A 24675-nucleotide genomic window follows, 5' to 3' on the forward strand; every position below is an offset into this window, starting at 1 on the left:
ACCACAAAAATGGTGCCATTCTCTTGCTGGGGTTTTCTATCATTTTCTACTCTCCACTCCCTGTAGAACTACTCTCCACTCCATGCCATGGAAGTGTGCCTGAACTTCCAGGACTTACTTGCTGATGGAGTCACTTGCTCTCAGCTCCAGTGCTGGGGCAGCAACTCAAAAGACACCAAAAACATACAGGGAAGAACTGAATTGTCTGGTTTCAGGGTGACAGCTGACGGAAGAGCTGGAGGAAGCCATTGTTTCTTTGTTGAGCCTTCCCCCTTCATGTGTGCAGACACAGGCAGACACTATATCTGAGTCTCCATCAATCTGGCTATCACCTTTTGTCTGCCATGCCCTAGTGATTCCCTGAGACCTTGCCCCATTAAACTTTCAGGCACATGTAAGCCCCTTCCACTGTTTTTTCTGTACAAACAACCTGTCTTAGCTCATGCTGTGTGTGGACTTTCTTATAACCTCTCAACATTTCACAAAACCCAGACAAGCAGCATCTGGCCTTAATGTGTCCCATACCTATGGCTGAACAGCCCTAAGCCCAGCACTAGTGACAGCCAGCCTTGGTTTGAGGCTTGGCCTCTCAAGACACCACCAAGCCCAGTGTGGGTGGCAGCCCCCTGCAGACTGCTTTGTGCCTCCTCATACCAGGTGGCCCCAGACAGGGCACAGGCTGTGGCTAAACCTGGCCTGCAGTGAGTGCCCTCCCAGGAGGTCAGAGAGCTGGCATGCTTGGTGACCAGCTTCAGACCAAGGCAGAACGTTACCTGGCCACCTCCAAGGACAACACACGCAAAGTGCAATCTGGGCAAGCACCAGCGTGCCACTAAAGCCAACCCTGCTCTATAGGATCAGCCCCGGCACCACAGCTCCTCCACTGCAGTCACAGCCAGTCCTCATAATCAGTCAGCCCGAGGGTCAGTCCCTCCCATTGATGTGCAAACAGCGACCAAGGCTCAACTACAACAGGAGGACACACACAACCCACGCAATGGACACACCTGCAGCCCCCGGCTCAGGTGACCAGGGAGACTGCACCACCTGGTCTCACCAGAGACCTCCTACATAAGGCCACTCTACTAAGACCAGAAGTCATAGCAGCCCTACCTAATACATACAAACAAACACAGAGGCGGCCAAAATGAGGAGACAAACAAACATGTCCCAAATAAAAGAACAGAACAAAGTTTCAGAAAAAGAACTCAACAAATGGAGACAATCTATAAGATGCAGCGTTCCAAACACTAGTTATAAGGATACTCAATTATCTCAGGGAGGACTTCAACAAACAGATAGGAAATGTAAAAATGGAGATAAAAAACATTAAAAGGAGCTATTCAAATATAAAGAATACAATAACTGAAATGAAGAATACACTAGAGGGAATAAACAGTAGATCAGATGAAGCAGAGGGTCAAATCAGCAATTTAGAAGATAAGGTAGCAGAATACACCCAATCAGAACAGCAAAAAGAAGTAAGAATCCAAAAAAAATGAGGATAAGGGGCCTCTGGGACAATGTCAAACGTACCAACATTCACATCATAGGGGTACCAGAAGAAGAAGAGAGAGAGAGCAAGGAATTGAAAACCTATTTGAAGAAGAGATCAGAGATGGTAGAGTAGATAAACAATGTGCCTGCTCTCTTCCATAAACATATTAAAGTTACAACTAAATTACAGAACAATCAACCTGAAGAACTATCTGAAGTCTAGCCAAACAGAAGTCCTATGAATAAAAATACAAAGAAGAATGTTCAGAGGGACAGAGATGCTGAAAGGTCCCCAAACCTCCGTGTGGCAGTGGAGAATCAGGAGGCATATCTTGGCCACGGAGGTTCCCCCGGGGAGGAGTAGGGACCCAAACCCCCCAACACCAGGCTCCCCAACCCAAAGTATTGGTGCCAGGAAAAGGAGCCCTCGCAACATCTGGATGTGAAAAACAGTAGGAATTCCAACCATCCAGGTGGGACAAAAGGCTGTGGAAACCCAGATGTTCTCTTAAACGGACTGCACACAGACTCACAGGCACTCACCTTGTGCTTCAGTGGAGGGACGGTGACTTGGGAGGCAACAGAGATATACGGGGTGGGATAGACTGAGGTGCATGGCTTCAGGGGAAAGACTAGAGGAGAGTCGGCATTTTCCCTGAGTGAGGTCCTCTCCCCATACAGCCGGCAGGCAGGCGCCATCTTTGCTGTGTTGAGCCCGCCCACCACCACGGCCAAATCTGAATCTGATTGGCCTGATGAGTTCCGCTGCTCCGTTCTGCTGACTCACTGGGACCTCGCACCACCCATCTCTCCCAACACCAAAGCACTTTCTCCTAGAGCAGCCAGCCCTGCCCGAATTGCACTTTTTTTTGGAAAACTATTGGAGTCCCTGGGCTTCTGGCAGGCAGTGACTGGCCTCGCTGTGCTCTGATACTTTTGCTGAGTAGCTGCAAGCTCAGCACTGGCAACAAAGCAGAATTTACATTAACCTGTTGACCACAACTCTTCCCACTCTACTGTCTTCCTGAGACCCTGCCTCACCCAACTTGCATACCGCAGGAGGCTTACCTGTGGCTGAAACTTAAGGGAACTGGCAGGAGGCAGCAGGGCTTGGGGTGTACTGGCTTTTTGCAGAGCTATCTCAGACCTGGTACTAGTGGCAGCCGCCCTTGGTTCATAGCATGGCCTCTCCCACACACCTCTAGGTTTAAGACAGGCAGTGAACAACTGTGAATTGCTTTGCAGCTCCTACCAGGTACTCCACGGCCAATCACAGCCAGTGGCTGACCTGAGCCTGCACCGCAGGCCCTCCCGATAGGCCCCAGAACCAACATATATGGAGGTTGGCTTCAGACCACAGCAGAACAGCACCCAATTAGCCCCACAGGCGGCATGCACAAAGGGTGGTCTCAACAGGCACCAGAGTCCACTGGGGTAAGTCCCACTCAGTGGGGTAAGCCCCCTGCACAGCAGCGCATAAGCTATGGATGTGGCCAAACCCCACAGCCAGTCTGCCTAAGGGTCAATCCCACCCTCTGACATGCCAATAACAATCAAGGTTCAACTATAATAGGACACACACAGCCCACACAAGGGACACTCTGGAACACCCAGAGCAAGTGGCCAGGGAGACTGTGCCACTGAACTCCACAGGACACCTACTACCTAAAGCCACCTGGCCAAGACTGGGAGACATTGCAGATTTTGCTATCTGCAGCGGCATGGATGGACCTGGAGGGTGTTGTGCTTAGTGGAGTATATCAGACAGAGAAAGACATACACAGTGTGATTTTGCTTATATGTAGAATCTAAAGAACAAAATAAACAAAACAGAAAAACTCATACAGAGAAATTTTGATGGTTGCCAGATTGGGGGGTGGGGGGTGGGTTGTTGGAGGTGAGTGAAAAAGGGAAAGGATTAAGAAGTACAAATTGGTTGTTACATAGTAGCCATGGGGATGTAGGGTATAGCATAAGGAATATATTTAATAATATTGTAATAACTATGTATGGTGTCAAATGGGTACTAGATTTATTAGAGTGATAGATGGGAAGGGGGTTGTCATGTGTAGGGTGAAACAATGAAGGGATTAAGAAGTACAAAGTGATAGTTACAAAAAAGTCATAAGAATGTAAAATAAAACATAGAGAATATAGTCAATAATACAGTAATAACTATGCTTGGTGCCAAGTGGATACTAGACTAGTCTGGGGGAATCACTTCTTAAATTATATAAATATCTAACCACTATGCTGTACACCTGAAATTAATATAAAATAATATCAAATGTCAAAATAAATAAAGTGTAAAAAAATGTTTTAATTAATAAAGACAAGCAAATAATTTCTTAAAGAAATAATTCAAATGATTTCAATGTGCCAACAAAACCATAGGAGAGTATTGAAAGATTTTATCTTCAAAAGTAAAGGTTTCTCTAGGATCCACAGAGCACCAAATTAACCAAGAGAGTTCACCCCAATTCCAGTTTGCAATCTTTCGCTCAGTGGTAGCAAACCTGTGGCCTCTGGGGCCTACATTTTTGGTAGTTATGTTTAAAGAACAGTAACCATGCAAGTGTTTTGCTTGATGGTAACCCAGTAGCACTTGTGCTAACTATGGTTAACATACCTATTCCTTCACACTTGTGTATTCCTTGCAGGGCTTCCTCCATATACTCCCAGCATTTGAGTTTGTTTACCTTCTGAGTTCTGTGTTATTTTAAAATTTGAAATATTATCACTGACAATACCTCCACCTTTTCTCATTCAACAAATTTTATTTTCACATGCCCATTGTGTGCCAGGCTAGATATACCGCAGGGAACGAAACAGACAAATATCCTGGCTTCCCAAATCTTACTTTCCATACTTTTCAGAAACATTGATTTCATAGTCATTTTGTTTGTGAAAAATTGTAAGATGCCCCTACAATGAGCCATGGAGAATGGGGGAGGGGAGACTTTGTCCCCTTAAGGGCGTAACTGCTCTCATGGACGTGGTCAATGCCCACAAAAATTCAACAAAAGCAGTGTCTAATTCAGAGGTGGAATGCTGGGAATGGACTCACTGTGCGTGTTTCTGATAGATAGCTATAAAATTAGACTTTGACCTGCCTTATTATTATTTTCAGCCATAATCTTAATAGGTTTTCTCACTCTCTTGAATTTGCGGGGTTTAATTTAGTTAATGCTGGAGAGCCCAGATGACATCTTCTGCTTCAAATTCTGTCCAACAAACCCTAATATCATTGCTGGAGGCTGCATAAATGGACAGGTATGTATTGAAATTTTTTTCATGTATTTATTAATTTAGACAACATTCTGTAGTACATTTTGATTGGTAGGTTTTTGAAGTTAAGGACTCAGTTCAGCAGAAGGAAGGCATGCCGATTGTGTGCCAATCTGAACTGGGGTATAAAGATATGTTGGGTGGGGGTATGGCAACTTTAAAAACAATACAATAAAATCAATTTTTTAAAAAAACTTCCTACTATAAATAAGTAAGCAAATAAATAAATAAGTAAGTGTTAGACATGGTATCACAGCTCAAGTTATCCACAGGGTAATACAGTCATGATAACCAGAACTAAACCAGGTCAGACCTATTTATGTGTCTCAGATAGAACCACACATTGTATAAGATTTCATGGAAGAACAAAACCCACAAGCATTAATACCTCTCAGTCAAGAGGCCTCCTCTGAAATTTTCCTAAAGTTCAGAGTTAGGGAAGGATACAGAATTTAAACAGAAATCCACTGGAAAACATACATAATGTCCTTGAATTTATATGTGTATAGTATGATACCATGTTTGGTTTTCTTTTTTCCCTTTTGAGGTATCTAATTTATATAAAATTCAGATTGTATCCTCCAATTTCCTGTTACTCCAATAAAGCAAAAACAAAAACCTTAAATCTATCTTAGGATCAAAGTTGAAATTCACTATGTTGCAGTGAATTTGACCATTACAAGGGTGTATGATCTCTTTTGGTGTGGCTAGGAAAACGTCCTCGTGGTTGAAGTTTAAATGTCTTCAGCGTCCATGCCCATTTTTCCAGAACTAAAAAACATCCAAGAAAACAAATTTTCTCCCTCAGTTTTGTTCAACAGTAACTGGTGGTCACAATGATGACCCAGAGACCAGGCTCTAAGCCCTGCAAATCCTGAAATGCCTTTTTCACTCATTATAGAGATGATACAACTTTGTTATAGAATATTTTACAAAAGCAAATGAAGAAATTAAATGCACTAATAATTCTGTAATCCTGACATTTTGTTAATATTTTTGTGTACTGAAATGAAATTTAGTCATTGAAAATTAATCTAAATTAGTGTTGCATATGCTACTTTATTCTGATTTTTCAAAAAATGACCGTCATATGCAAATTTGGAGTTGGCCATAATACCCAATTAAATCAAAATCATCATTTCTTAGCCTTTTTGGACAATTGGGTGTTTGTACTTAATTCTGGAGAACAGGCTGTTTTCTTCTGGGTCTAAAGTACCTGTCCCCACAATCATAGCACATTCCCCCATCAGAGGATGAACTCTTCCCAAAGCAGAGGGTATTGTGTGATGTTTATCTTAGATTTTAAAAAACACTAGCATTTATTAACACAAACACCAAAATCAAAGTGCTGAAAATATTTTTATAGAAAATAAAAACACATTCTTTTTATATTAGCTTTAAAAAGTTGTCGACCTACCTAAGACGTAGGCTAAATTTGATTATCCCCCAAGTTTATTGATTTATCAGAGTGCGTACCAATGCAAATAGGTTTTCAAAAATATCTTTAATCCTACAAATATGTTGTGATCACATTTATTTCTTTTTCAGATTGTCATGTGGGATATTACTGCACATGCTGATCGCATAGAAAACATTAAGACGGGTGGCAGTAGAAGTAAAAAACCCATACTCAAGGTTGTTGTTTTTCTAAATTTTTCTCTTGCAACTTTTTTCTCCATTCAGTAGTCTATCAAAAAGTACTTAACAGAGTTGCCAAGCTAAACAAAGCCTCAATAGGAAAAACCAGTGTTATTTCCCAATCCTTCACATCTGCTGTGGACGTTGTTCTGAATCCCTTTTATGTAGGCCCATGATTTAAAACACCACAAAACAGATGTCACTGTCTATCCCAGGATGCTAAGTTCTTCTTTGTTGTTATTGTCATTACATAAAAGGAAGAGGCCAAGTGAATTGGGTAAACTGATGCAGCTGAGAGAGCACTGTACCCAGACTCTGAATCATAGCCCTGTGAGTTTGGACATGTCCCCTCATCTCAGCAAGCTTCGACTTTCTCATGTATACAGTGAAGGGGCTACTATCCTCTCTGACTTGATTATATACTACGATTTCGTGAAGCTGTGGCTTAGGAAAGAAGTCCTCAGCTCCCAGCTCAGTACTTACCATGCGCACATCTGCATCCCCATTTCTTCAACCTTTACATCAACAAGTCTCTCACCGAGAAACAATGAGATGTGGCCTCTGTGCCAGCAAAACACAAACAAACAAACAAATAAAAAAACTCCTTCAAAAATGGGATCTCATTGATTCTTTAGGGAGTCAGTCACACTCCTTGATGTTTTTCCTTAAACTGCTGTTTCTCCAAGTTATTAATTTTAATTAATTTTAATTGGAATGATGAGTACAGTATGAGTTCATTCACCAACTCTCTGAAGTTTGCACATAACTTTCTAAAACCATTTTTCCAGCCTATGTTCCTCCTTGAACCAGACAGTAATAAAGAAGTAATGTATATCAGACACTGCGCAGTCTCCTCAATAGAAAGTGGACATAAAAAAGTAATTACAGATATACATTGGCTGCCTGACACCTTTGAGGTAAGTCTCAATGGCTTCATACCTTTCTTCTGCTGGAGTATAACATTTTGGAAGATTTTATTCACAGAGGATGTTTCAAGTCAATAATTCATTTACTTTTAAATTGTGCAGTAACCAGGAACTAGGCACCAAACAGTTGTGTCACTGATACTAGTCCAATATCTGAGTTGGGGATGAGAGTAAAGCCAATGTTTCAATTTCCGTGGTTTAAAAAGCACTAAAAAATCTAGATGATGTCAACATTGATAGAATACAATGGTGGAGAAGATGAGAGTTTGATATGTAAAAATAGAGCATAAATATTTTACACCCTTAGCCTTTGTGGATTTAAAATTTGCGACGTCAGCTGTTCGAAGCAAGCAACTCTGAAGATCTGTGACATAAAGAAATAATTTTGCCAAGGCAGTCCTGAATTGCACCTTGAGGCTGGTGGTAAAAACTAGTTGTGCAGTGAGTGAGCCCGCTGATTGTACTACGGTTTGGCTCTGCGGTTCTGTACTTGACCCACAAAGTCTGGTGTTTGTGAATTTGGAAACTGGTAAACTTCCCAAATGGTTAGTCAAGGACACTAAGGATCTGCCTACTATGTACTTTGAAGATTTAACAGGTGAGAATATCAAAAATTAATCTGAAAATTAGAGTTATAAAAGGTGATTAGCCCTTCAAGTTATACAAATAGATTACACAAAACGGTAATATTTTAAAAAGTTATAATGGACTGAAATAAATAGCCCAGGCATAGTTTCTGTTATCTATAAAAGTTTAACATATGATAACGGAAGTTACAACCAAGAGAAGGAATTCCATTTTAACTCACACCATACACACAAATTAATTCAGGTGATTAAAAATTTAAATAAAAATAACAAGTCAGAGGAAAATTACAACAAATCACTAAAGCTCTTCTCTATTAATCTTAACTACTTAACAAGTGCATAAAAGCTCCTGTGTTCAGCTTCACAATTAATAGAGCAAAACAGAGAGAGCCTACATTTCCAATAATAACGGATAATGAAATTATGGCACATAATCTATATATTATAAAACTGTTATAATAGAATTAATTCATGAATACACAGGTAAGCGTTCGAATTATAATCTCAGGATAGAAAGGTACATGCATGCTAATTAAAACTACATAAAAGTGTCTCCGAAAAAAAGACTGGAAAAGATATATGGCATAATTATATTTGATTTTACAACCTATTTTACAAATTTCTGTGGGAGTGTTATGTTCTTTTAATAGAAATTAAAACAAAGAAGAAAAAACAAAAAATTTAAAAAGCTATCAGAAAAAAGTCATTGCTATTCTAGGTACATAGAACTTACATCTTGCATTTTTCAAAAAATAGATTAACAGAATGGGTTCCGTCTTTGAGAATAGAAGTGAGCTATGCTGTCAACTTGTCACCTGTTCAGCAGATTGGTATGTCTTATCTTAAACTTTACCTAATGTCTTTTCATGTAATATATTATTTTTTCTTAGACACTTCTAAAATCATTGTATTTGTCTGTTCCTTAAATAATTTTTAGTATAGTAATTAAACCTAATATAACTAAAGGATAGAATGTTATAGATATCTGTTGGTTAAAAATATCTTTTTATAGATAAAAATATGTTGTAAAAAGAAGAATTAACTAGATTTCATGATTGATAATGTATGACACTATCCATAGTTATTCTGCTTCTTCACACTCTTATATTTGTAAATTTACCTTTTGTGTTGTTTACATTTAATTTTATCTTGCAGTTACGAAGATCACAATGTTTAATTTGGAAAGCTTCTTTTAAAAAAATGAGTTTTAGATTTTTATTGCATATTTATAAAAAATGTTTTTGTAAACAATTTGGTAGCTATGTTAAAGAATGTTTAGTTTTAAAAATTGCATCTCCCAATTTATAGAACTGAAAATTCATAATGGAGTAGGAAACATGAAGAGTACTAATATTATCTAGCATCCAAATACTGGCAAAACTTTACCATTCCAAACAGCTTTGACCACAATAGAAACAATGACACCTCAAGTCATAGAATGACAGCAGCAGAAGCAGCTGTGGGGTGGCAGGAAAAGGCACAAGTAACGTTAGCGTGGGCAAAAGGTCAAGGGGACCGACTCATCCTGTGGGCAGGTATTGAGTAAGCTTCTGTGGTTGCAAGCAACAGAAATTGACCGTGACTAACTTAAGGGAACAAAATAAACTTAGTGGAAATATAATACGTTTATTGGAAGTTTATGTCAATACTCTGTTAGGTGTTTTAATAGGTTAACTTTTTAATATCCGCAACAACTCTGAAAGATACTTATGGATAGAGGAAATGTGTCTCTGAAGGCAAAGACATTTATCCATCTCTAGCTCATTGTATATAGTGAGTTATACTGGGGGTGCCAAAAAAAATGTATACACATTTTAAGAGATGTTATCTATGCTCAAGCAGTAGTTCACCGTAATTAGAAGTATCTGGACTTGAGCACCTCCTGTAATTGCAGAAGTCAGACGTGACTTGTATTCATCTTTTGTTATCCTTATGGATTGATTATTACAATTAATACAGTTGTTTCCTTTCTTAAAATGTGTATACATGTTTTTGGTACCTTCAGAATATATAGTTATATCCTATACTATAGCTAGTAAGTAATGTTGTTACTGAATCAAGGAAAGAGCTGACTAGGCCTCAGAAAGGGCCCCAAGGATTTGGGCAGCAGGAATAAATGGCAGCCCCTTTGATATGAAGGAATCAGTACCAAACTTGTGTCATTAAAGAGTCTAATGTACTTCTTTTTTTTTTTTTTTTTTTAAGATTTTATTGGGGAAGGGGAACAGGACTTTATTGGGGAACAATGGTCAAATTGTTGTCCTTTCAATCTTAGTTGTGGGGGGTTCTGTTCAGCTTCAAGTTGTTGTTCTTTCAGTCTTAGTTGTGGAGGGCGCAGCTCAGCTCCAGGTCCAGTTGCCGTTTTCTAGTTGCAGGGGGCACAGCCCACCATCCCTTGCGGGAGTCGAACTGGCAACCTTGTGGTTGAGAGGACAGGCTCCAACCAACTGAGCCATCTGGGAGCTCAGCGGCAGCTCAGCTCAAGGTGCCGTGTTCAATTTTAGTTGCAGGGGGCAGAGCCCACCATCCCTTGCGGGACTCGAGGAATTGAACTGGCAACCTTGTGGTTGAGAGCCCACTGGCCCATGTGGGAATCGAACTGGCAGCCTTCAGAGTTAGGAGCACAGAGCTCTAACCGCCTGAGCCACCGGGCCAGCCCTAATGTACTTCTATTAGATCATGAACTCACCCCTTTGTCCAGGAAAGAAATGGCAGAGAACCTTGAGTGACAGTTGCAACCTGAGTGCTTCCAATAGGAAAGGAGCATGTCCCTCTAAAACAATTAGAATGCTTTTGCTAAAAAACAGGTGTGTGTGGGGGGGGGTGGGTAGAGGGGTGTTGGTTGCCCAGGCAAAAGCAATACATGGATGGCACCTATAGCGGCACATGAAATATTATACAACAATGAGAATTGTATTATTATTTAATGGAGAAATGCTCAGGGTTTAATGTTGATTATAAACAACAGAACGCAGAGCTATACTGTTTTTTGGTAGCCTTGAAAAGCATTTAGAAGCACTGAACAGACTAAAAATATTACGCATTCTATATTGAAGATACAGATTGTTGTTTATAATAATGTCCCTTGAATTTGGATATAGTCTAGAGTAGTCTAAAAATAGTTCCTTCAAAAAGTTGTTAAAGTAAAAAAAGTTTATACATTTAGAAAACCTAACTTTTAGTTATCTGGAAAACTCATCAGTCCTAACCTTTATACTTCAGCCATGCTAAAAGGTCTTACAATATAGAATAAGATAAAATAAATTTCCGTTAATTAAGAATGTGTGACTGATTTATGCATATAGTTCAACTAGAGTTATATGTATTTAGCAAAACCATTTCACAAATAATGCAAAGTAATGGCATAAATGATATTCAAGAAGAGCTGTGTAATTTGAAAAACAGTTTAAATCAACTATATTTTAAAATAGATCTTATGGCATCGTTTCTGGTATTCTCCTGAGGATTTATGTTTTAACAACACAAAAATAATTATTATTTTTATTAATTTTAATAATTTCTTAATTAAAATTTCACAAGTTTTACCAAAATTAATTAATTTATTTTATTTTAATTATTCATTATTAATATGAATAAATTATTAGTATCAATTAAATAATTCACATGAATAAATGCAAGTTTTGTTACTCTTTCTTTAGTTACCAACCATTTATCTAAATACATACACATCTAAATCTTTAATAATATCTCAAGTTTATAAAATCAGGTTACTCATAACCTCAGGGTTATAAATTATGGAGCTAATATAGCATACTTCTTGTGGTTTTCATCATATGTTTTCACATAATTAATACAAAGACACTAAAGTACTGTACAAGTTTCATTATAAATTTTTTACCAAGTTTATTGCACTAAAAGTAACACTGTATGTGTGTGTAGAACTTTATAAAGAATTTTCACATACGGTATCTCATCTGATTTTCATAATCAACCTGTGAGGAAGGAGAAAAGAGAAGAAATAACACTTATTGGATGCCCGCGATGTAAAAAGCACATTAACTATAACTCCATCTGTGTATGTGGTATTTTCACAATATATACTGAGGTGCCAAAAAAAAGTATATAAGTGGACACTTTGGTCAATGTTGCTCAAGCAGTAGTTTGCAGTAATCAGAAGTGTCTGGATGCTGATGGTAACCACTTTGAGCACCTCTTGTCATTGCAGAAGTCAAATGTGACTTGTATTCATCTTTTTTATCGGTATGTACTATTGAGCATTACAATTTTCATACAGTTTTCCTTTCTTAAAATGTGTATACATTTTTTTGGCATACTCTGTATGTGAATGAGGTGTGACTGCTAATCTGGTTTCTTTTGGAGTTGATGAAAATCTTCTAAAACTGTGGTGACAGTTGCACAATTCTGAATATGTTAAAAGCCATTGATTTTTGCACTTTAAAAGGGTGAATCTGGGGGTATATGGGTTATATTTCAAAAAGCCGTTATGTTAGAAAAAAGATTGTGTAAATCTCCAAACTCAATTATCCTATTTGATAATATTTGGCTCAAGACCAACAAATAATCAAATTATTAAATAACCCTATGAACTGTGTAATTCTCTAAAATAGAAAATGCAAAATAATTCCATTTCATAAAAATCTTAATGTCATAGATATTAAAATACAACCATAATTACATTGCTAATGTGTAGCACCAAGAATGGTAGTCCTGAGATTACAACTTTATTTGTACTTAATAAAAAAATAATATGTGAACTTTTTTTCAAAGCACAATTTGTTTTTGGGATATCAGACAACAGAAAACTTTAACCCCTCAACCAGCAGAGAAAAAGAAAGAAGAAACTATTGAAATTCCTTTTGATATACCAACTACTTTTTTGCACCTAGATCTCACCTGGAAACCTCTCTTTAAGGTAAATAACATAGGATTTATTCCATCTTATTTGCTTACATACACTATATAAGTTATACGCATAGACAACCCTACATAAACTCTAAAAGTAGAGCAGCACAAATTAACACAGGACTTTATAATTCATGATTCATTCATCCAATAAATTCTTTAATTGAGTTACTGTGATGCCTGCCCATATCAACCCCCAAATCACAATTATTGTGAACTTGAAATTAATATTTGTTCATGTATAAGCTGCCACAACTTACAAATAGTTTGCATAATAATTATTCAATTGCATACCAGTTGCTTGAAAATTGGTAGGCTCCCAGGTTAGCCCGAAAAAGCTAATTTTACCTCTACTGTAGCCACAATTCTGGATATTTTGCACATTAATACTAGGAAACAGTATTGTGATACCTATGACCAAACAAACTGAAAAGTAATTGAATGAAAAATTATTTGTACTCATCTTGAATGGCAGAGCTTCAAGAAAGATACGGTTTTAGTGGGATGTGTGTGGAAAGTATGAATGGACTTCTGATGCTGATGGTTGTCTTTCTTTGGAATGTCTAGTTCTATTTGCAAACTTGATACTTTCTTTCTTTACTTGCTTTCTTTATAAGTATCACTAGAATTACATTATTAGGTATTTTCTCCCAATAGAAGAGAGAGCACGAAGGGGAGAGAATTTTCCTGAAATAATTGGGATTAGAAGTTAGAGAGGATTAGAAAATGTCTGGGCTAGGATTCACTGAGCTGTAAATAGTTTAAAAAGAAACAAGCAAACAAAAACTCACCTGAGAATAATTGTATAGCATATGGACAAACATCCTAATGGGGAAAAGTGGGGATGGAGCCATGAGGGGAAAATATCAAGTGTGACCATTTCCCATTCTGGTGCAGATCCAGGGCCACTTCTGGAACTCGGGCATGTGTGTCCCTGAGGGGAATAGGCAGTGCCAGGCAATGTCAGATCCCTGCACATCTTTCTGGAGCTTTGATTAGCTGAAAAATTTAGGGAACAGGAGAATGAGCCATTATTTTATATTAAAACCAATAAGAATGTGTTGTGAAATAGAATACAAAACATTTTCAGAAATTAAACAACACATGAGATTTTGGGATTTGGAAATGAGCCCACAGACTGCGCTTTCCTTGGGGAAAGGTAACTAGAAATCTGAGGAAGAATGGAGAAGGGAGAAGGACAGGGAGGTGGAAAACAGCATCTGGGAGTAGAAGGGAAAAGCAAAAATAATTTAAGGATATACGGAAATAATCTCTCTTGTATGTTCTCCCAAAAGATAAAGCTGCCTAAAGGTGAAACAAGTTTAGACCACTGCCCAACCAAGATAAGCTTGTGTGAAGATCATCCCCTTTACAAAATACAAGGTAACTTCCTCTGCTTCTTAAAAAGGCATCTAATAGTTTTAATGTTAGTGGCTCATTATGTCTAAGGTTACTTGCTGGGATAGTCTTGTCTAATTTGTAAACAGAATACAGAAAATCAAACCCTCCGATGTGGAACTTTATAATGGCTATAATAGCTATGGGCAACACATAAACACCCTAAAAAGTTTGACAGAATTCAGTTTCACAAACGTTTATTAAGCACCATTATGTGTCTTTGAAAACTTATTACATTAAAAAAATTTAACGAAGTCCACTTAACAAATATGTATGTGCTCAAAGAATAATTCTATAGAATGGATCATGCCTCAAGTCTAGTAAAATAAGTTATGAAGTACTAAGAAACAAAATTACCATTCTCAATCAGAATATAATAGGAAAATTAATATTTCTATAGCACCATGGTAAAACTGAGTAGAGAAAGAACAACTGACTTTTAAATCTATCTCAACTCAACCCATATATCTTTGTTGAAGTAATTTGAAGGACGCACATATAAGCTGGGAAAACTATTAAAATCAAAGTGTGTGTGACTATCCCACCTTGAGAATGACGCATAATGAAAACACATAAGAATCACTACCAACTATTTTCCAAACATTTACCTTATCCAAAGGATTTCCACTCATAAATTTTTCAATCTTCAGTTAAACGACAGGGCAGCTAAGAAAAACATATTATATATCTAATATCCAGCATGGGCAAAACTTACTTTGAAGCCTTGTGTATCACAGATACCATGCAAAAAAGACCTCATGCTAAAAAAATGGAATCAGCACATTTTTATAAACATTTTCAAAGCAATATTAAAATATTGCATGTTTTCTTAATTTATTTGGGTCTGCTCTATTCCAGAGGGAATCTGAGGTGAGTTCCCTCTTCCTTCTTTGTATTTGATTATTGGTTACAATTTATTGAATTCCAGCCAAGGGTTAAGTACGTCACATGCTTTCATTCACGTAGCAGATATTTATGAAGTATTTATTTTCTGCTAGACCCTGGGGGTATAAAACTGAATAAAACAGACGCTAATGATTACAACAATCCTGCAAGCTGGGAATTTTCATTACCATGTCACAGTTAAGAAAACCAACACTGAGAGAGCTTAATGTAACTTGTAAAAAGATAACTTATTAAATGTCCTAGTCTTGTTTTTTAACCTAATGAAAAGAGATGGTCATGAGGATGTTACTGCTTTTATCCAGTTTATGATAAGGATATCATTATATCTTTCAAACAACTTTGTTGAGGTATAATTGACATACAACAAAATGCACATGATAAAGTGTTCAATTTAATATGTTTTGACGTATTGAAAACCCATGAAACTATCACTATAATCAAGATAATAAAGATATCCCTCACCCCAAAAGTTAACTCATGTAGGGATTCCCTTTTTAATCCCTACAATACCTCCCCTACCTTCACCCCCAAGCCACCATTCATCTGCTTTCTGTCACTATGTATCAGTTTGCATTTTCTAGAATTTTATGTAACTCATACAATGTATACTTTTTTTTTGGTCTGGCTTCTTTCAATCAGCATAATTATTTTGGGATTCATCCATGTTGCTGTGTGTATGAATAGTTCATTCCTTTTTATTCCACAGTAATATTTCATTGTATGAATATACTATAGATATTTACCCATTCTCCTGATGAACATTTGAATTGTTTTCAGCTTAAGGCTATTACAAATAAAGTTTCCATGAACATTCATATGGACATGCTTTGTATGGAGATATACTTTCATTTATCTTGGGTAAATACTTAGGAATGGAACGATCATATGGTCGGTGTGTGTTTAACTTTTTAAGAAACTGCCAAAGTGTTTTCTAAAGTGGTTGTACCATTTACATTCCCACCAGCAGTGTCTGAGGGTTCCAGTTTTTCCACATCCTCACTAACAGTTAGTATAGTTAGACTTTTTAATTTAACTATTCTAAAATGTGTGTACTGATATCTTATTTGCATTTACCTATTACTAAAGGTATTGAGCATCACATTATTAGATATATAAATGTTTAGGATTGTTATACCCTCTTGATAAATTGGTAATCTCCTTTACTCTGAAATCTACTTTGTCTAATATTACTATAGTCATCAGCTTTCTTTTGGTTGCTGTTAGCATGGTATCATTTTTTATCCTTCGACTTTTTACCTATTTGGGTCTTATCTTTGACATTCATTTCTTGTGGGTCTTCCTTTTCTTTGTTTAATCCAATCTGGTCATCTCTGTCTTTTAATTGGGATATTTAAAACATTTAGACTTAACGTGATTATTGATATGATTAGGTTTCAAACTATCTTTTTTTTCCTCCCATCTCTCAGAGATTAATGTCCTTTTGGTCCAATGTCTGTTTTTTTAAAAAACTACAATTTCATATATTTTGCCCATTTTATGGTTGTTTTAGGTGAGCGAGCTTCAGTCCAGTACTAACTGCTCCATTTGGGCCACAAGCAGAAAAGTCTCTCTAAAGAGTGTTTTAAAAATTTTATTATGAGATATGACCATATCTTTTTAACAAACAAATCTAACCTTAATGCCTTTCAAGTGAGTGTAATTTCTGTTGACACTTCATTTCTTTACAAATATTAGACTCCTGAGCCATGTCTTTCTGAAGACTACCTAAGTATGGTAGCATTTCAGAGGATAAAGGCCTTTTTTTGTCCCTTAAAGAACATTCTATTTCATTTTAGCATAGGCACTGCTAACACTAGGAAATAGGAGTGTGAAGCTAAATGTGGCCAGGGGCATTATACACAAATATTGTTATCCTTTAACTTTTTTAAAGAATAATTTTTACATTAGTATCTCCACAATAACATTGGTGTTTATTCAAAACATTTATTAAACTCCTGCAAAGTGCCAGTCTCTGAGGACATAGCTGTGAAAAAGACAAGTCCCTCCTTTCACAGTGTTTACATTCTGATGGGCTAGATACTAAAATACATACCAACTACATATCTACATCCACTTAAGGAAGGCCTATTTAAAAGAAAAACCTAGAAGCATGACCCAAATGCCATCAAACAGGAATATTCCTCATCAAATGAATATTCTCTTTCCAGATAAAGTCATTTTTCGGATGTTTCTTAGAGAAAGGCATATTGGGCTAAATCAGTTCATGAAAGGAATGGACACATGTTTTTAGATTCACAGCTGAGACTCTGGTTGGCCATGTCCCCTTATGTGTGGCCAGTGACCCATGTTGCAGACAATTCCATAGGCCCATGGATCTTGCTAACACATGCATCTTATCTCTAAGGCAGTTACTAAGGCCATGTCCTGCCTCCTGTGTAGACAACCAGCTTTCAGCACTTATTTGAGATCTAACTGTGGTATCTTGGTTCTCCTTCAGACAAACTGCCAGCTACCCACCTACTCTGGCCAGACATGGACCTGTTGACTAGAATACATTCATGTGCTTCTTCTTCACATTTTGCTTATTGACACTGTACTTGTTCTCCTTCCACTGTGAATACAGCTATTCCCGGCTATTCTACCATCACATTCTCAAGGCTTCGCTGCCTCAGCGTCAGTATCTGATACTCTGTTGCCATCTAGTGGCCACAGGCCACTCACTCACCCTTTGCCTGCCATTTTAGGTCTTCATAGAGCCCTTGTAGAACTTTAAGTTCTATATTTATTCCAATGAGGAAGACTTTACTGTATATAGTTTTGGAATTCCTCTTTTGGAATTGCCTTCAGAGCCTGCGTTATATTCTTCTAAGCAATGGAACTTAATGGTTAAGTGTGTGGATTCCGGAGTCAATGATTTGGGTTTAAATCCCAAAGCCACAATTTGTTTGACCAGGTCAAATTACTTTACTTCTCTGTGCCTTACATTTTTTTTTTTAAACCTGTTTAAAAAGAGAAGGAAGATGTGAGGAGGAGGAGAGGGGTGTCATAAAGATAACTACCACATAGAGTACTGTGAAGATAAAAAGAGTTGATACATGTAAAGCTCTAAGATCAGCACATCAACTCACTATAAATGTTAATTACCATGTGTGAGATCTTGGGCACGTTACTTATTCTCCCTGAGCCTCAGTTGACTCATTCCTGAAGGAGGATTCATTTTTAACCACCTGCAGTTATTGTGAGGATTGAATGAAGTGGTTCACGAGGAGCACACAGTTCAGTGCCTGGCGTGTGGTAGGTAAGCCTTCAATAAATGTTAGCTGCTATTATTGCTACTATCCCCAGTGATGCAAAATCCATGACCTATGAGGATGATGTTGAATTTAATAAATATCCAAGTTATACCAGTCAAGTCCGAATAAATGCAGCTGATGACATTTTTCTCTGGCCGCCTCCTCTTTGACTCTATCATATTAAACACTGTTTAAGCCCCTTTTCTTAGGTTTTGTGATCTTTCTGATACTTTTGCAGTTTCTCTCCTCTGTCCTCTTTCCTGGCTCTATTTTACCTGCTGCCCTCTAATCATTGAATGTACCTCAAATTCTAAGTTCAGCTGTGTGCTTTTCTCATTACAGTCTCCCTTTGGTAACATGGTCTACTTTTTTATCTCTTCCAAGAATCCCCTTCTCTCTCACTTCCTCTCTCTCCTTCTCCTGGGATTGAACCTAACCTTTTCCCTCAAAGTCAATCTCTCCAGAACAGAATCTGAGTCACCCCTGACTCTCTCCTCAGGCCCCTCATGTCCAGTCTGTCACTCAGAACAATTATGTCTTAATTCACAATGCATCTCACAGATGCCTCTTCCTTTGCTACTAGTAGTGAACTCTGTTACTAGTAGTGAACTCTGCATCAGGCTCTTGTGTTCCCTTGTTAGACCAAAGGGCTCCAAATTTTTCCATCTGGCACCCCCTCAGGAAACCATTTGGAGCACATACTCCCAGTGAACATGTACTTATTTACAAATTATATACAAGTTCTATTCTACTAATATATTTATGTACATTATTCAAAAAGAGAATAACAGACATTGACATGAGAGTGAAGAATTTGAAATAAATATTTTAATGATTTTAACTTTATATATTGAATAGACAAAACACCTTTTTGCTTTTCCTAATTGTATTATGAATATCTTTTAGTAAGAACAGTGTGATTAAATGTGCCTAGCTTTTTCTGAAATGTTGACTGACACTTTGTAGTACAGCTATTTAAAGATCTATTTAAATGTGGTTCCATGTTTGGCTTGACTTTGATACTTGTTCCTAATGTCTTGCCTAATGGTAAAGGGGCCCCTCAAAACACATAGATCCCAAACAATGGAGGTGTCGGTTGACTGTACTTACTAAATCATGAAAACTATTTTCACTTTTGTCCAGATTTAGGCTAAAAATTTTTTGAAATGCAATATATATCAATATAACTGAAGTTTTCTTCTCTTATTTTAGTTTTCTTTGATATGTTTGTTGGCTGGTTTTATGTTCATTTGTTTGCTTTCCTGTGGGTGATGTAACCCAAAGGATGTATTGAGATGTGGTGATGAAGGTTTTGTGAGCACGCACATATTTCTCTACCATCTATCCCAGAAATTTTATATCACACTTCTTAAAAACTAATAAGTGATCTTGGAAAATGTCCAAGATACATCTTTAAGAGAATAGAAAAGCAGGATATAGTAATAAAATACCCAATTTAAAAAACCTGTTTATATATACTCACATAAAAGTAACTAGAGGAGCTCTCAACCAGAAGGTTGCCAGTTCAACTCCTCGAGTCCCGCAAGGGATGGTGGGCTGTGCCCCCTGCAACTAGAAAACGGCAACTGGACCTGGAGCTGAGCTGCGCCCTCCACAACTAACACTGAAAGGACAACAACTTGACTTGGAAAAAAAGTCCTGGAAGTACACACTGTTCCCCAATAAAGTCCTGTTCCACTTCCCCAATAAAATCTTTAAAAAAAAACAAAAATAAAAATATAAAAAGTAACTAGAGGAAAATATACCAATATTTTAAGTGTTCATCTCTGGGAGATATGATAATGGGTGATTTTTGTAATTTTCCTTATGCTTTTCTCTCTTTTCCAAAGCTCCAATAAATAACATTTATTAACTCTAGATTATAAAAGATTTTTTTTAAAAATGACATCAGATAGTTTTAAAAAGAAAGAAGTTCCAGATAATGTTTGAATTTCAGCCCCCAGGTTAACTTTATTCTTGCTGTTTGCATGTATACTTATAGTTATGATATAGTACAGTCATTGATATTCAGAAATAATAAATCTAAGCTAATCAGAAAACAAATAATGTTACATATGCTGTGCATATGACAAACAAGTAATACATTTTAGATGGATTTATTTTTTTAGAAGTTGAAGAATTTTTGACACTTAATAGGCTAATTTTGAACTGTGAAAAATTTCCACATGATGCCCACTGAATAACAGTGGCATGAGTTTCCCATTAGAAAGCCTTATTGAGACTATTAAGGGTAATATAACCCAGGGGATATATACTGTGTCCAATTTTGACTGTAAATAATTCTGAAATGATGTAAATATATAAAAGTGGTTTTCAAGCTGTGTGCCATGAAACTTTTTAGAACCTCTGCAAAGTAAGCAGAAGAGTCTCTCGCTTCCCACCCAAGAAACACTTCAAAAAGCATGCAGCTTCTATCAGTTTTACATGCAGGGGGTCCTACATAAGACTTGGGGGGGGGGAGAAGGCATTTTACTGCTAAATTAGAAGTCTAAAAATGCTTGGACTTATGCCACACTGGGGAGGAAATGGGACAGGTGTGTGTGGAAAGGGACAGAAAATATAGACTAACTATATTTTAAAAGATCTTTCATTGTAAATATGTGCTTCTTTTACCCATACTCCTCTGCCAGACAAATTGTTAGCTCAGAACAAAGTCATAAGGGCAGAAGAAGAGAACCCATACCAGAACCTGGAAAGTGGGTTGGCCAATATTCTCAAGCCAATAGAAGACTTCTGTACAAAGTTTTTTGTGGGAACAGAGGTGAGTTGGAATTATCTGCTTTGACAATTAATAATTTTAACTACATTGAAATATATGATTAAAAGTCTTATTGTACATGTTTGCTTTATGAAATCTTATAACATTTGTACCATTTTCATGTCTTAATATGCTTATGTGCACTTAAAAATTTTAACCCCATTGCCTCCTAGATTCATATTTTAAATGTTCCTGAACAAATGTGGGAAAATCTATAAAATTAAGCATGACCCTTTTTACTAATAATGTATTGATCGGCCTGCAAATAGTTATCAAAGACCTATATTATATGAAAAAAACCATGCTGAGCCATACTTAGAAACCATACTTAGAAAATACATTGTTTTGTTAGGCCGGCACCATCTACTAAGAAAGACAGTAAAAAACTCACTCAATTCAAAAGATAAATAACAACCGGATATAATAACAATAATCGCTGCCATTATTTGGTATCTATTATAATAACTAAAGTGAGCTCACGTTTATTGGACATTTTCTGTATAGCAGGATCTGTGCCAGGTATTTTCCAAATTATACCTCATTTAATCTTAACAATCCTATAAAGGTGATATTATTCCCATTTTACAGGTGAACAAATGAGGCTCTATCTTACAGTCAGAGGCAGAGATACCTGTTTATACATGAGTCTCCTTTCCTGAAAGGAAGGGTGTTTCTCCTAGGCTGTAGAACAGTGGGAAGACGCCATAGCTCAGTCTCCTCAAATGCAGTTTGCACAATGGGATTAGTCAACCCCACCAGCTCTCACTACCTGCCAGGCACAGCACTAGGCCCTGGATAAGAGATGAATCAATAGCACAGTCCCTGTCCTCGGGCCGCTCACTGCCTAGTTAAGAAGCAAATACATTGACAGTGTGATCCACGCCAACACCGGTCTGGAGGCCGGGGGTACAGGATGAAGAGGTTGGAGAAGGCGACCTGTCAGCTGGCTGGACATTGGAGGTTGAGGAGGCACCTGAAAGATCAGAGTGAGAGCATAGATTCCAGCAGAAGTAACAGCCTGGACAATATTTTGGAGTTATGAAAATCTAGGGTCTGTCTGGAGATAACGGAATAGTGTGGCGCAAGAAGGAAATCTATGCCTAGAATGCTAGGCTGGGTCCAACCAAAGGGCACTTTTTGCCATATTAGGTAATTTGAATTTCATTTGGAAAGCAATGAGGCACTAGCAAATAGATACAGGTTTTATAACTTGGGCTTCTCACCAAAGTCTTTAGATTTTTTTTTTTTTAATTCTGGAAAAATATATAACATTTACCATCGTAACCATTTTTGAGTGTATAGTTTAGTGGTATTAGATACATTCATATCTTATCATTGAGCAACCACCACCACCATCCATCTCCAGAACTTTTTCATCATCCCAAATTGAACTTCTGTACCCACTAAACCAATAACTCACCATTTCCTCCTGCCCCAGCCCCTGGCAACCACCGTTCTTTTATACTTTCTGTCTTTATGAATTTGACTATTCTAGGTACCTCATGTAAGTGGATTCATATAATATTTGTCTCTGTGCACACCAAAATTTTAAAGCAGGGGAATGACAGATTTAGAAAGATAAATAACTGTAAAAAACAGAAATTAAAGCATAGCACCTTTCACTTAAACTCTTCCACAACAACTCAGTGAAATATGAATAAAACCCCAACTCCTCACCCCGTGGCCTGTGAGATTCTGCATAATTCAGTTCCTTTGTGTTTGTGTCTCTCCACCCTCATCTGCACCAATCTCCCCCCCTCACTCCGCCTGCTCTGATTTTTCCCTCATTCATCCAATGCACTAGACTCTTTCCTGCCTATTGAGCCCTTGCCCTGCTTGGAATTAGCTCCATCCATAATTCAACAGATATTTATTGAGCTTTTAATATATGCCAGGCACTGTTCTTGGTCCAGGGAATATAGCGGTGAATAAAATAGACAAAATTTCCTGCCCTCATGGGGCTGACATCTCAGCGGAAGGCTCTTCTCCTACCCATGACGTGGCTGGTCCTTCTTCTTTGGATAGAGAGAATAAGGGAGGCCTCTCTGGCATCTGGGCTGGCTGGCGCAGGCTGAGGCAAGAGGAAGTGGGACCCTGGAGGCAAAACCCAGGCAGGTGGACCAAACCAGAGACGAAGAGGGCCTGAGCAGGGAGGCCAAGAGTGTCCACACAGAGGTGGAGGGAAGTGGCATTGTCAGAACTTAGGGAAAATGGATGGAGAAGGACGTGAAAGTTTCCAGCTAGGTGGCTGATGATATTATGGGCACTCAAGACAAATTTATGAACCTGGTTGAAATTATTCCTTTTCGACTTGGTTTAATTTCAGTGTCCCACGAAACAACCATGAGACCAAGGAGATATTAATTAATGACACTCTTACAGACCTTTGGTGAGGGCTCAGGTCACACACAAAAAGCTCCCAGTTATTCTGGCAAGAACTGGGTGCTCACTGAATGGTAATTATGAGGGGTTGTGCCACAGGCAACAGGCTAGACATGTCCACATGTACAGTGTGTGCCCTTAGACTGTGACTATGAAGGGAAGGAGTGCTTATCTTCTGATTGAATTTCCAGCACCAAACACAGTCAGTCCTTGTTTGTTAAATGAATTAACATGAGTGAAGAAAGCACAGATGAGTGAATGGGTGGGCTCAGGCCCTAATGAGCTTACCCTTCACTTTGCATAAACCAAATGTTTTCCCATCTTCCCTCCCTCACCTACACATCCGAATCCATTCTCTCTTCTGTGTCCTCTTGATTTCTTTTTTTATACACTCCCCTCCGTGTTTTTCTCTTATTATGCACTGGGGGAATAAAATGGAATTAGGAAACTGCATTTGGATGACCTTGAATAAGTCATTTAACCTTTCTGAGTCAGTTTTTGCATCTCTAAAATGGGAGCATGGAACTAATTTTTTTTATCTCAATCTCTCCATCTCTGTCATCCATTTGTTCTGTCTTTCCTGTTTGTGTGGGTGTTTCTGACTCTCCTTTATACTAGGTCCCTCTGCCTTCCCCTCTCCTTAAAATGGCCATAAATGGTACTGGAATACATATTACTTGTTATGTTACCTGGATGGAACTTTATGTTTCCTATTCTCAACTTTGAAAGGTAAAGAGTACCATGTTATGAATTCATATTCCCTCTCTCTCTTTTAACCACAAATATTTGTTAAGTACTGACTTTGTAACATGCTGACAACTGAGCAAGTCAGACAGGATCCCTCTCCTCCTGGAGCTTTCAGTTCATTGGGACAATTTCCTGTTAACAAAAACTTTGGAAACCCAGCAGTTGGAACTTGTGTACATAGATCATCTCCGTGATGGCCCGTGTTCTCCACGTCACTGTGTGTGGACAAAAACTCAACAAACTCATTTTATTGTTTAAGATAAAACCAAGTAATAATTTTGAGCCTTTTCCCAGCATTGTACCAAATTATCATTTGATTAAACTGACGTGCTGCTTTGTATCTGTCATAATTAGTCTTAGCACATGAATATGAGGTTTTATGTTTCTTA

At 37.7% G+C, this 24675-nt stretch overlaps 1 protein-coding gene across 3 annotated transcripts in view; it reads left to right on the top strand.

Moving 5' to 3' along the window:
* The window catches only part of DNAI3 (dynein axonemal intermediate chain 3), a 68188-nt gene that overhangs the window by 25187 nt on the left and 18326 nt on the right, over window positions 1–24675 (top strand). For all 3 annotated transcript variants that reach the window (XM_019710209.3, XM_019710212.3, XM_074335072.2), the window contains exons 11-17: window positions 4681–4770; window positions 6334–6420; window positions 7212–7340; window positions 8693–8766; window positions 12686–12830; window positions 14116–14203; window positions 21030–21160. In XM_019710209.3, coding sequence (XP_019565768.3) covers window positions 4681–4770; window positions 6334–6420; window positions 7212–7340; window positions 8693–8766; window positions 12686–12830; window positions 14116–14203; window positions 21030–21160 — 744 coding nt within the window. The remainder of the gene's footprint in view (window positions 1–4680; window positions 4771–6333; window positions 6421–7211; window positions 7341–8692; window positions 8767–12685; window positions 12831–14115; window positions 14204–21029; window positions 21161–24675) is intronic.

The sequence above is a fragment of the Rhinolophus sinicus genome, chromosome 14, assembly GCF_057876585.1.
Source record: "Rhinolophus sinicus isolate RSI-liver-muscle chromosome 14, RSI-T2T, whole genome shotgun sequence".
Taxonomy (NCBI): domain Eukaryota; kingdom Metazoa; phylum Chordata; class Mammalia; order Chiroptera; family Rhinolophidae; genus Rhinolophus; species Rhinolophus sinicus.